The 12,981-nt window shown below is 47.5% G+C and overlaps 1 protein-coding gene across 1 annotated transcript; it reads right to left on the reverse strand.

Moving 5' to 3' along the window:
* Window positions 1-356: 356 nt before the first annotated feature.
* On the reverse strand, window positions 357-9,692 carry Rbfa (ribosome binding factor A). The gene is made up of 6 exons (XM_038331962.2): window positions 9,414-9,692; window positions 6,603-6,822; window positions 5,938-6,050; window positions 3,257-3,341; window positions 1,626-1,699; window positions 357-1,229 (listed from the first exon to the last, which is right to left on the reverse strand). The coding sequence occupies exons 1-6, from the start codon at window positions 9,575-9,577 to the stop codon at window positions 1,001-1,003; spliced, it is 885 nt and encodes a 294-aa protein (XP_038187890.1). The 5' UTR covers window positions 9,578-9,692; the 3' UTR covers window positions 357-1,000.
* Between the last annotated feature and the right edge of the window lie 3,289 nt (window positions 9,693-12,981).

Genomic DNA, 12,981 nt, shown 5'->3' on the forward strand with positions numbered 1-12,981 from the left:
GAGAAAAGAGTCAGTTTTCTTTCTTTTCTTTCTTTTTTGAGACAGGGTTTCTCTGTGTAACAGCCCTGGCTGGCCTCGCAGTCACTGAGATCCTCCTGTCTCGTCCTCCCAAGTGCTGGGATTAAAGATGTGTGCCACCACCACCCAGCAAGAGTTAGTTTCTTTGGGGCGGCGCAGGTGTGGCCCCGGTAGGTTGTCTGCGCTCCAGTGATGGTCCTGCACCCATGCACATATGAGCAGCACTAACTAGAGTCGGTGAGACAGAAGTTAGGAGAGAGACTTAGGGGCAGAAACCTAGAATGGTTAGAAGGGAGACGAGAGAAGTAGATATGATCAAAATATATTGTACATATGTATGAAATTCTCAAAAAATACAAGATACTTTATTAAAGAGAAGTCATCCAGGGACAGGGACCAAGCACTGATAATGGGCTGTGGAGGTCTGCAGGTGCAGGCCTAGGGGTTCTGCAGATGCAGGCCTGGGAATTCTGCAGATGCAGGCCTAGGGGTTCTGCAGGTGCAGGCCTAGGGGTTCTGCAGATGCAGGCCTAGGGGTTCTGCGGGTGCAGGCCTAGGGGTTCTGCACTTAACTCTCCTGCTACAGAGGCCGGGCTGCCTGTGCCAGCGACTGTGAGGTAAGATGTAGCACATCTGTGAGTCTCTCAGAGATGCCATTTATTCTAGTTACACATGAATGTTGAAGAAAAACCAGTGAGGATAGGAACTGTTCAGCTGGCTGAATGACAAACAGCATGAGAATGGCCTAGACCGAGGGCTCCGCCTTCATCAGACCACACACTCTGCAGGGGCAGGGGCAGCCAGCACCAAGGCCTCACCCCTGCCCCTGTTCTCTTTGGCCATGGAATCCCTGCTGTATCCCATCACTTCTAGCCTCTGCTTCCCACTCCTCTTCTGCCTCGTGGGCTTGGCACTCATACTCTGTGGCGCTGTCGTCGTCCTCATCCTCCTCACCCAAACTGAAGCTTCTGGGGGAAGTGTCCTAGTGCCCGCGGGATGACGTCTTCTTTCTCCTTCGCAGCAGATGAGTCATGTCAGGCATTGGCTCCCGCCCTGACGGTTGCGCCAGGCTCATACGCGGAAGGAGTCCTTTCTCCTTCTTGCGTTTGTACTCCTTTATTTGCTTATTCAAGGCCTCATGGTCAATCCCGCACAGATTTGGGGGTGTGGCTGGTTCTAGGGCATCGTGTGATGACAGGCTTTCAGGACTCCTGGAGAGTGGGGGCAGAGGAAGAAAAGAATCCTTCATGCAGAGCCCAAACCAAGCTCCAAATCAGGGGGTTTGGACCAAAGCATCTGCACACAACACTTGTTACATCTCCTCGCACTTCTGAACTTGTCTGAGGGTGACAAGGACATAGTAAGGTGACCCTGGTTTAGGTTCTTCAGAGTCAGAGACAATGGCTGGTATTGGTCAATGTGTGAGCCCCCAGTTTTCCTCATCTGAGTGTGGGAGTGTACGGGCAGGCACCCAGAACTATGCAGGCACATGCTGGACCCAGGGGCAGGTACCACGGGGCAATGTGGGCTAGTGGAGACACAGATTCAGTGGCTGCTGTAGCCTAAGCATCTGTCACAGGGAACAGAAAGATGTCCACAAGCCTCACCTCAAACCGTCTTGTGCCAAGTCGTCCCTTTCCTCTGGGGGTCCAAAGTCAGCCACTGCCAGTAAGCGATCTACCTGAGAAGAAAGCGTGGGGATGGCGGGCCTCAGCTCCGCCCTCTGCTTCCCAGGAAGGGCATCGCAGCCTCTCACACAGCTCAGCACATGTCTCCAGCTTCAGTCAATGCCACCCAGACGCCTTCTCAATGTGGTGGCACAACAGAGTCTATGTCTCACACCCTTGCTGGCACTTCAACCTACCACAAGCTCTCTGACGACAACTGAGGTTAGAATGTTATTGTAACATTATACAGGTCTATGAGGGAAATAAACACTGGACTAATTGTGTAACTAGTATTTACTGGTTTCTAAAGTAGTTTCGCAAAACGATTCCACTTTGCCACAGAATCTGAGCATTTGGGAAAAGGAAGCTTCCAGTATGGACAGAACAGACACGAAGGTCAGTCACAGCCACAAGGGCCCACTCTGTGGGCTCAAGGGGCCTGAACCAAAGGCAGTAGCACTCGGGAGTCACAGGCAGGTAGATCTCTGTGAGTTTAAGGTCAGCCTAGTCTACAAAGCAAGTTCTAGGCCAGCCAAGGCTACAAAATGAGACTCTGTCTTAAAAAAGATAAAACTTAAAATTTTACTCATTGAAGTTTAATGAGTATAAAAAAGTATGAAAGTAAAGTATGAAAAGCTAACTATCTGAGCAGGGGAGATGGCTCCGTTGGTAAAGACACTTGCAGCCAAGACTGGTGTCCTGAGTAGAATCCTCAGGACAGACATGGAGGAAGGCTGCTCTGACCTCCACACCCACTGTGCTGGCAAGTTTTTTTTTTTTTCTTTTTTTTTTTTTGGTTTTTCGAGACAGGGTTTCCCTGTAGTTTCTAGAGCCTGTCCTGGAACTAGCTCTTGTAGACCAGGCTGGCCTCGAACTCAGAGATCCGCCTGCCTCTGCCTCCCGAGTGCTGGGATTAAAGGCGTGCGCCACCACCGCCCGGCTGTGCTGGCAAGTTTTATACCAACCTGACATTCGGGAGGAGGAAACCTCAACTGAGAAAATGCATTTTCTGACTTGCAGACAAGTCTGTAGGGCATTTTCTTAACTGAAGACTGATGTGGGAGTACCCAGCCCATTGTGGGTGGGGCCACTGTAGGTAGACCTCCGGTACAGAAAGAAGCTGGCTGAGCAAGCCTTGAGGAGCAAGTTGATAAGCAACACTATACACAGTCCCTGAATACAGCTGGTCAGAGAGATGGCTCAGCAGTTGGGATCAGCCGTTGCTCCTCCAGAGGATCTGGGTTCAATTCCCAGCACCCACACACTAGTTCCTGGAGCCAAATGTCCTCAGAGGGTAATATAAACACACAGTCATACATAAAGGCAAAACACTCACACACATAACTTTTTAAAAATCTAATAAATATCAGGGTGCTGATGGAGCATGCCTTTAATCCCAGCACTCAGGAGGCAGAGGCAGGCAGATTTCTGTGAGTTCGAGGCCAGCCTGGTCTACAGAATGAGTTCCAGGACAGGCTCCAAAGCTAAAAAGAGAAACCTTGTCTCGAAAACAAAACAAACAAAAACAAAAAATTTTTTTTAAAAAAAAGCTAATTATTTCAAAAGCTCACCTCAGCCAGAACTACGTCTTTTTTGTCTTGAATAAACACTATGGGTGGAACATTTCTCAGGGTCTGCTGAGACATCAGAAGGTGCCTGAGGAAAGAGCACACATTTAGTGGGAAGGAGCCAAACTACATCACACCCACCAAATGACCAGGCTGTAAGGAGTCTTGCTCACTATGGAGGCATGGAAGGGAGGGAAAGAGACAGGAGGGGAAGGGAGAAGAAGGAGAAGGGTGAGGGAGGAGAAGGCAGGGGAGGGGGGAGAGAAATGAAGTTTGGGGGAGCCTCTCTCAGACTGCCTCACCACTAAGAGTATCAGACGCCCCACACCACAACTGTTCCTCACTCTGCCCGGACTGGAGCGCACTCTAACTATGGACTTCCAGCATCCTGTACTCAGTAGACACTGCCTGAGAGGACTCCAGCCTGACATCCCAGAATGCTAGAGATGAAGGATTTTGGCACAACTCAGCCATGTGATACAGATCAGCCAAATGAGGTCTAGGTCCTGTAATCCCAAAATTTTAGCACCAAATTTGGGCAACTGCAATAGTCTCGAAGAAGCATTCAACTCAGCTATCGTCTGATTGCTTCCAACCACACCCACACTTGTTTAACAGGAAACAAAGAAAGCAGCCCTTCTGTGATAACTGCAGACACTCTCTATGAAGCGGATGCTAGTGACCCTTGCAGGGAACACAAGACAGTACACAGACGAATGGACACAGGCATGCTGGACAAAGTCCCACGTGTGTCCCCAGCACAGTCTTCTTCCTGAGCCAGAGGAGTATGTGAAGGCAAGAGCGACAGGGAGGAGCTGGAGGTGTGTGGGAAGGAACCAGCTCCAAGATGTGTGGCCAGCTGGATTTCTGCCTTTTTTTTAACTGAACAAACTGAGAGCACTGACTGGTTTTGTGCCAACTCGACACAAGCTGGAGTCATCAGAGGAAGGAGCCTCAGTTGAGGAAATGCCTCCATGAGATCCAGCTGTAAGGCATCTTCTTAATTAGTGATCAATGGTGGGTGGTGCCATCCCTGGCTGGTGGTTCTGGGCTCAGTAAGAAAGCAGGCTGAGCAAGCCAGATGAGCAAGCCAGCCAACAGCACCCCTCCACGGCCTCTGCATCAGCTCCTGCCTCCAGGTTCCAACCCTATTTGAGTTCCTGGCCTGACTTCCTTTGATAAAGAACAGCAATACGGAAGTGCACACCCAATAAACCCTTTTCTCCCCAACTTGCTTTCTGATCGTGGTGTTTTGTCACAGCAAGAGAAACCCCAACTAAGCCACGGAGTAACTTCATTATGTCCAAACAGCCCATCAATTTGCAAAATTTTGCATTTCAAGATTCTTTACAATCCAAAAAAGTTATTGAGAATAGCCAACAACTTTTTTTTTCTTTTTTGGTTTTTTGAGACAGGGTTTCTCTGTCTTAACAGCCCTGGCTATACTCGAACTCACAGAGATCCACCTGTCTCCTGAGTGCTGGGATCAAGGGCATGCGTCACCACCACCAGACCAACAACTTTTTTTAAAAATGTTGTTCTACTGATGTTTACTACAGTAGAAATTAAATCTGAGAAACTTACAAATGACATATTTTAAAAGTTGTTTAAAGTGATAAACCTACTAACTGCTAGCACAAACATTTTTAATGAAAAAATGACTTTTAAAGACGTATTGGCAGCAGCGGCCTTGTTTGTGACAGCCAGCATAGTGGAGGACAGTCAAGGCTACACTCTGCATCTGCTTCCTGGTGCTGTTTTTGCTAATGCACAAAAAACCGTGGCCTCACACAGATAATAAATGGAGGCGAGGAAATGTATTGGGAAAGCAGGGATCTCTCTGATCCTCTGTACACCCTGACAAATTAAGCATCACATTAAAATGCATCAGGGCCTGGCAGGTTAATGCACCTTCTCCCCATGTGTGGCTTTACAACCTTGTATGCTAGTCCTGAGGCTGACACCAGACCAGAACCCTACATAGTACGTGTGGTGAAGTCATGATCCCACAAGAACCGCCGTAGAGTTCTTCCAGCGATCAAGCTCACAGAGGACGCCAACTGCGCAAGTGTTGGAAGGTTACAATTTGCTACCAGCTTTAGGGATGACCAGCTGCTTGCTTTTTGGTGGTTCACTTGTTTATTCTTCAGAGACATCTGCCAAAAACGTACACTTGAGAAGCTGTAGACAGTCTCTCGTGTGTGTGTATGTGTGTGTGTGTGTGTACAGAATCCCGAGGGAGGGCTGTGCCTCTGCAGACATCAGAGACCTGCCTGTGTTTCCTATCAAGGGCTGATATTTAAAATCGTGTACTTTTACCTTTTACTTATTTATCCAGGATATTTTTTAGGTGAACGAGGCAACGTGTAAGCCTGGGCAGTAAGCATGGGCAGCAATGCAATAAGGAGCTAGCCTTAGACAGGGAGGCAAACGAGCACCCTACTATGGACAAAACAGTTCTTGCCTCAGAGGTCTAGACAAAACTTTTGGTGCCCCACAAAACTTCTGAGAGATCTGATTAGATTAGGCCTCACAGGAAAACATAACTTATACTCTGAAGTTCAAGATTTTCCTTAAAAGCAAAAGCCGTCGGTGAGAAATTTTGAAAGTTTACCTACAGACAAACAGCCAAGCCACTTAAGGTGCAGGCAGAAGGCAGAACGCGTAGAAAGCAACATTATCACCTTATGTAGGCAGCGCTCCTCTGCAGGATGGCCTCCGTGTGCCTGTTCTGGTCCGCAGAGACACCTATCTTCCAGTACACTCGGCAGGCTGAGAAGTCTGAAGTCACAGAGACCTGGGGTACACCCCAGCTGCAGGTCACTTTAGGTTTAGACTTTGCAGCTCACGCAGTATGCTGCAGTAAGAACAGCAGCTTCTTTTGCCTCCTACACCCACAAGATTGCTCTGGTGACGCCAGTCGGACACCACAGCATTCATGGCAGGGAAGGAGGGTCACAGACAGCTAAGCTTACCCCCATGTCCCCACAGCATTGCTGCACAGTAATCTCTCCAGATGTGGGGAACTGGAAATAACAAACTGCCCCCTATTTCTTCTTAAATCAGCCTTCTAGGAAAGATGGAGGACCCCACTACGTTTATGAAAGCGGACACAGCGGATCCCACACCACCTCCCGAAACGTCTTCGGGTGCTTTGTCTCATCGCACTGGCTGCTGTGATGTCACAGGTCCCTCATCCAAGAAGAACAACAGCTCTACTTCCGCACCTTGTCCCAAGACTTAAACCAGATTTGGGACCACCTCTGCACTCCCAACCAAGACCTCAGTATGACAGGTCCAGGCAAAACTAAGCCCATGCCTTCCTGCCCCAGTTCTGACCTGTGCTCACCTTGGAGACCTCCACATTCAGGTCGTAGACCTCCTGGCTCACTTGTGGAGTGCACAGCAACTCCATCACTGCTTTGTAGAGAAGACCGTTCAGGGTTCTTAGACGGATGGTGTCTTCCTTCCTTGCCTTCCTTAGGGTGCTCTTTGTGAAGAACTCAAACTTGGATGGCTTCTGAGTCAAGTGAGACCCCAGGGATGGACCTTCATACCAAAACTTCTTTCTACATCAAGAAGTCAAAATTTAGATGGGGGAAGAGGGGTGCTGGAGAGATGGCTCAGTGGTTAAGAGCACTAGCTACTCTTTCAGAGAACCTGGGTTCAGTTCCCAGTACCCACGTGGTATCTCACAATCACTGTTCCCAGGGAATCTGGCGCCCTCTTCAGACCTCCACAGATACCAGGATTGTACATGGTGCACATAACTCACATGCAGACCAAATACTCTTACATGTATAATAAATGTTTTCTGTTGGTTTGTTTGGTTTTCTGGCTTCGAACTCACAGAGATCACCTGCCTCTGCCTCCGAGTGGAGGATGAATGATGTGAGCAAATCTTCAAAAGTCATATACATAGGCCAAGAGGTGGTGGCACACAGCTTTAGACCCAGCACTAGAGGGAGAGGCAGATGGATCTCTGTGAGTTCGAGGCCAGCCTGGTCTACAAAGTTAGTTCCAGGACAGCCAGGGCTACATTAAGAAAACACCCCCCCACACACACACACACATTCATATACATAAATCTTTAAAAAGCGGGTCTCTTTTTAAGAACAATTAGATGGGATAGTTATTAAAGCCAAGAAAAAAAGAGTTGCATGAACTAGGTAAAAAGGCCTAGCACCCCCAGTGTAGAGTGCTTTCAGAAGACACAGGGACATGTTAATAGGAACCATGCAACAACCACTGAAGGTTGGGGGCAGCAACGTGGCTGTGGGGACGGACAGAAGTCAGTTATAACACAACCCTGCCTCAGTGACCACTCGTGAAGATAAAGGTTGATAGTTCTGAAGTGCTGGACTGAACAGTTAGGAAACTGAGGAAAGCCTCACTTCTCACTGTTAGAACAGGAGGGAGCTTTAGAACGGTGGGCGGGGAAAGAGGACAGAGGCTTCAGATAAGCACAAAATGCTTACAAGTAGAAGGACCAAAGCCCAGATATATCAATACCCTGAAGCATAATTAATAAAAACTCAGAGACAGAAATTGGTGGTCAACCTGAAGACCATAAAAGCAAAGCAGCCAGCCACTGTTCTTACCTCAACCTCAGTCTGAAAATGGCGATTTTGCCTCCCGGAATCTTAGAATGAGACTCGGCCTGTAAATTGTCTCCTCCCGCCTTATATTTCTCTCTAGAGCTTGGAGGAATATAACTGGCACTGCCCAGTTTCTATGGTAACTAGTGTGGCTGGTATTAAACATGTGTGTTACCACTGTGTGGTCTGTAAGGCTGACCAGTGGAACTGTTTTACTTTCTGATCTTCAGGGCAGCTTTATTTATTAAAATACAAATGAAACGCCACTATAACACCCTGCTCCCAGATCATGTTTCCCAGCAGAGTAACCTGGGCTCCTCATAAGAATGACCGATTCTTAGTGTTGGGGGAATGGGGGTATATGTAAGATGAACTTAAGACATCTTGAAGTGCCACAAGGTAAGAATCACTAAACATATGGGATGTGTCAAGGGAATAAAGGGGCTGAGAAGGCTGTTGATGACCAAAAATGGAACACTTTGAGCAAAACAAAATAATAGTTGATTACCACTAACTAGTCCATACTGGTAAATGAATTAATAAACGAAGGGACACATCTCCCACAAAGAATTCCAAACAATCCATGATCACAGTTCTTCACCTCCTAAGGTCAGGGATTACACAAAGCAACTTCTTACAAACAATGACAAAAAGGGACACCTAATACCCAGGGCAGTTTAAGCACAGTGGCCAGATCCGCCCTTGATAAAACAGTCGTTTTCCTCTGTTGCTTTTCCTCCAACTCCACAACCCACATACAGTCACGAAAAAAAAAACCCATCAAATTCCAGTGGTGTACAGTCACACAACTTCCAACCAGGATGTCCCAAAACCATTACAGCTGTCAAACAGAGACAGACTGAACATGTCAGCCAAGCTACCGTGTCTGAATAGCAAAGGACATTAAGGATACCACATTAAGTTCTGATAAAGAATCCGAGGCCAGTATCAAAACTATGCCCTTCTTCAGTAAACTAAAACCACCTGTAAAATCAGTTGTTAAAACAAAACCTCCCAAAATATAAACTGGCTTACCACACTTAGTAGACTCCAAGATGCTGTGGAAATCAAAGTATCTTTTTCTTGTTTTGTTTTCGTTTTTTCGAGACAAGGCTTCTCTGCTTAGCCCTGGCTATCCTGGAATTCTTGCTGTTGACCAAGGGTGGCCTTGAACTCAGAGATCCCCCCGCTTCCTCTGCCTCCCGACTGGGATTAAAGGCATGCGCCGCTACTACCCAGAGAAATCAGAATATCTTTTCATATACTTATTACTAAAATTATCTAATTAAGACAAATTTTATGCAATGTGATGTTTCTGGAGGCTTAACACTGTATATTTAAAAAAAACTGAAAGCGTAGTGGGAAATTGTCAAAGGCCAAACTGCAGGTGACTTGCCAATAATCATCTTCTAACACGAATATCGTTATCGCTCCCCTCCCCACAGACCCCTAACCCACGGTCCCGACCTAGTCCCTCGTGGACATCTGTCCCCTGCAGAAACAGCCTCCATCCAACTGTGCACCAGGCGACCGGCCCGCAGCGGACACTGGCCGGTGCATACCTGGTTTTCGAAGCAAATTTCTTGAGCAAGTTCTTGTTGCCGCAGGAAGCGACCGAGGTGTGCAGGGCCTGCGCGCCGCCGGGAAGAAGCGCGGCCCCATGGCCGCCCCGCAGGGTCTGCAGCCGCGCGCAGGAGCCCCTCAGCCCCGCGGCCCCGGCCCACATCCCTCCGAGCGCGCGGCCAGCAAACACGAGTGGGCGAAGGACCGACGAGCGTGTGAGCCTGAGACGACTAAAGACGCGACCGCCACTGGGCTTGGGGGACAACTCAGCCGCCTGTGGGAGGGGTTAACCGGCAGGTGGGCGGGGCTACGGCGCGGAGTTATGACGGCTTGGGGGCGGGACGCCACCTGCGGGTTGTGTGGCCAGGGGCCCCAACCACCTAGCATCTTTTCTTAATTCATTATTTATTTTGTTTCTTATTTCTATGAATGAAGGTACCGGAAGGGGGCGTGGGATCCCTGGAGCCGGGGTGAACTGCTGATGGTTTGATGGGAACTCAGCACCCCTCTCCGGAAGAGCAGCCAAGCTTTACTAATTTAACCACCTCTTCAGCCTCACCCAGCTTGTTTTAAAGCAAGGCCATGGTGACAATACTGTAGTATGCGCTTCAAAAAGCTGGACGGGTTTTTTTTTTTTTTTTTTTTTTTTTTTTGGTTTTTCGAGACAGGGTTTCTCTGTAGCTTTGGAGCCTGTCCTGGAACTAGCTCTTGTAGACCACGCTGGTCTCGAACTCACAGAGATCCGCCTGCCTCTGCCTCCCGAGTGCTGGGATTAAAGGCGTGCGCCACCGCCGCCCGGCTGGACGGATTTTTTGAATGTTTTCACCACTAAAGAAGGGACATGTTTGAGGAGACAGTTAAGCTTTAGTTGATTCAAACCTGCAATGCCCCTGTGTGTGGAAAGAATGTATGGTGGTCATCGATATATTATACTGTCTCTGGGTTGATGCGTTAGTTTTAAGATATTTCCAAAAAGTGAAAAACCAGGCAAAGAATTAAGAAAGCTTTGCATCCATGCACTTTGGGTGAGGAGATGGGAGATGGGCCTACCTCCACAGCCTACAGTCTTCCAAGGACCGCTTTCTTCGTGACCATCGTTAGCTTCCCTGTCCTACCTTTTCCCCCCAGTATTTCCTCAACTCAAATAAGCAGTCATTTCGTCATGGGGGAAAAGTAGTACAGGGACGTATCAGAACTTAGCAAGATGGAAGTTAACGTGAATCAGTGGATCTAACCCAGAGTCTTTACCCAAATTCAAATGACAAACAAGCCTGGTGCTTTCATTTAAATCTACTATTTTTAGGCTGAGCTTTTGAAGTCAGTTGTTAAGAACAATGACCTTTTCTTTTAGCTATTTCTCCAGGTCATTCTGTTCCAACTGGCAAGGGAAGTCATGTTCACCAATAGTCAGTACAAGGAGTGCTTTAAGTGAATTGATAAAAAAAGAAAAAAGAAATTAACCAACCAGAATCTGATGATTGGGCCTTTCCTACCTTATGCTGTTTGAGTAGGGTGTGAACAGTGATATTTTCTCATAGTAGCCAAAGGGCCCGGGGCATGACTCTGAAGAGATGCTTGGCTCCATATTAAGATTCTTTGGCCATCACGGGGGCACTATGTAAATTATTACTCAGGTCTGAGCACTCTAATGCCTGGGATGGAAAAGTTCATTTCTGAGCAGTACCAACAGGTTAGGGTTGGCTGTCACATCCCCACAGTCCAAACTAAATTGAAACACCGCTCCCAAAAGAACATAGCTAGATGTATCAACATTTGTCCATAGTAACATCTGATAGACAAGTGGTTATTAGGTGGGAGAGGTATAGAATATGCCTGTAGCCATTTGTTATGGCTCATATGTACAATCCCAATAGTTGAGAGGCCGAGGGAAGAGGATTGCTTCAAGGGCCAGCCTGAGCTATCGATTAAGATCTTAAAAGAGAAAGGAAAAACTCCTTTATAATTCTTTTTTTTTTTTTTTTTGGTTTTTCGAGACAGGGTTTCCCTGTAGTTTCTAGAGTCTGTCAACTAGCTCTTGTAGACCAGGCTGGCCTCAAACTCAGAGATCTGCCTGCCTCTGCCTCCCGAGTGCTGGGATTAAAGGCGTGTGCCACCACCACCCGGCTCCTTTATAATTCTTAATAACTCACTCAGTGATGAAACTGAATTGTACTGTGGGCATATTGATATATGGTGAACTGTAATGGTAAAAATAAAATGCTGCAGGTACCCGAGTGGTGTCAGCGGACAGTGGGTCCCCAGACCACGGTGGGCCATGAAGACAGCCAGTCCCAGGCAGGGAACCGGGGGTGGGGGTGGGGGCACACCATGCAGAGTGAGGTTGGATATTTATTTAGTGGGTTATGGAAGGGAAGGGGAAAGGGAAGGAGAAGGGGGATGAGGAAAGAAACAGGGGTAGGGGGGAAGAGGAGCCATGGCAGCAGCTACCTCTTTGGGAATGAGATAGAAAGGAAGGGTCTCAGACTGGAAGCTGAAGAATTGCCTACCTCAGCGGTGGTAGGGAGGAGTGGGTGGGGCTTGTCTCTTAAAGGGACAGGACAGACTATTACAGTAACTTCCATATAAATTCAAAAATACTCTGAATATTGGTGATCAGCGGAATTGGGAGTTTGAGATAAAGCTTCAGTATCAAGATATTAGATCAGTGAAAAATGACTAGAAAAACTGGAGTTAGCTAAACACTACACTAAATAGCTCCATCTAAACTCACCATCTAGTATAAATATTGGGAGATCAAAAGGTAAGGTGCTCAAACTTGCTCAAAAGGATAAAAATGTTCAGAGAGGCCGGGCAGTGGTGGCGCACGCCTTTAATCCCAGCACTCGGGAGGCAGAGGCAGGCGGATCTCTGTGAGTTCGAGGCCAGCCTGGTCTACAAGAGCTAGTTCCAGGACAGGCTCTTAAAAAGCTGCAGAGAAACCCTGTCTCGAAAAAAAAAAAAATGTTCAGAGAGGATGATGACACATATCCGTGGTCCTCTTGGGAAAGGGGGCAGAGGGTTGCTTATAATGAGAATGTTGATGTTGCTTTTGCTAAAAAAAAAGAAAAAGAAAAAAACACTAGCATCTCGTGGACCCACAAGGTAACAAAATGCAGGATGAAAGCCTGGCATCCCTGCCTGCCATTTTCCATCTCTTTCATATTAAAACTATGGTCCAGGCTCCTGCTTGACTCTGTAAGTAAGCACATCAGCTACTCAAAGAGTACCCTTCTAAAAGTGAGTGAGACTAAGCCTGCCATCCTGCTTCAAGGCTTGGGCACAAAAATAAGAGTTGGGGCTGGAGAGGTGGCCAAGGGGTTAAGAACACTGACTGCTCTTCCAGAGTTGAATTACCAGCACCCTCATGGTGGCTCACAACCATTTGTAATGACATCTGGTTCCCTCTTCTGATCTGAAGGGATTCGTGCAGACATAATAAATTTTTTTCCTTAAAGAATAACCAAAGCATTTTGCTGTCAATATTTCCAATGTCTTATTCCAGGCATTCCCAAAAGTCACCTGAAAGACTCAAGTCGTTGTCCTTAACCTGAAGTCACCCTGAGTTCT

This window comes from Arvicola amphibius, chromosome 5, assembly GCF_903992535.2.
Source record: "Arvicola amphibius chromosome 5, mArvAmp1.2, whole genome shotgun sequence".
Classification (NCBI taxonomy): Eukaryota; Metazoa; Chordata; class Mammalia; order Rodentia; family Cricetidae; genus Arvicola; species Arvicola amphibius.

Excerpts from the sequence above, each read along its gene's own strand:
- Rbfa (XM_038331962.2), bottom strand. The coding sequence starts at position 9,577 with ATGTGGGCCGGGGCCGCGGGGCTGAGGGGCTCCTGCGCGCGGCTGCAG. Across the intron at positions 6,051-6,602 it reads TGAATGTGGAGGTCTCCAAG|GTCTCTGTGACTTCAGACTT; the intron begins GTGAGCACAGGT and ends GGTGTACCCCAG. Across the intron at positions 1,230-1,625 it reads TTGGCACAAGACGGTTTGAG|GAGTCCTGAAAGCCTGTCAT; the intron begins GTGAGGCTTGTG and ends CCCACTCTCCAG.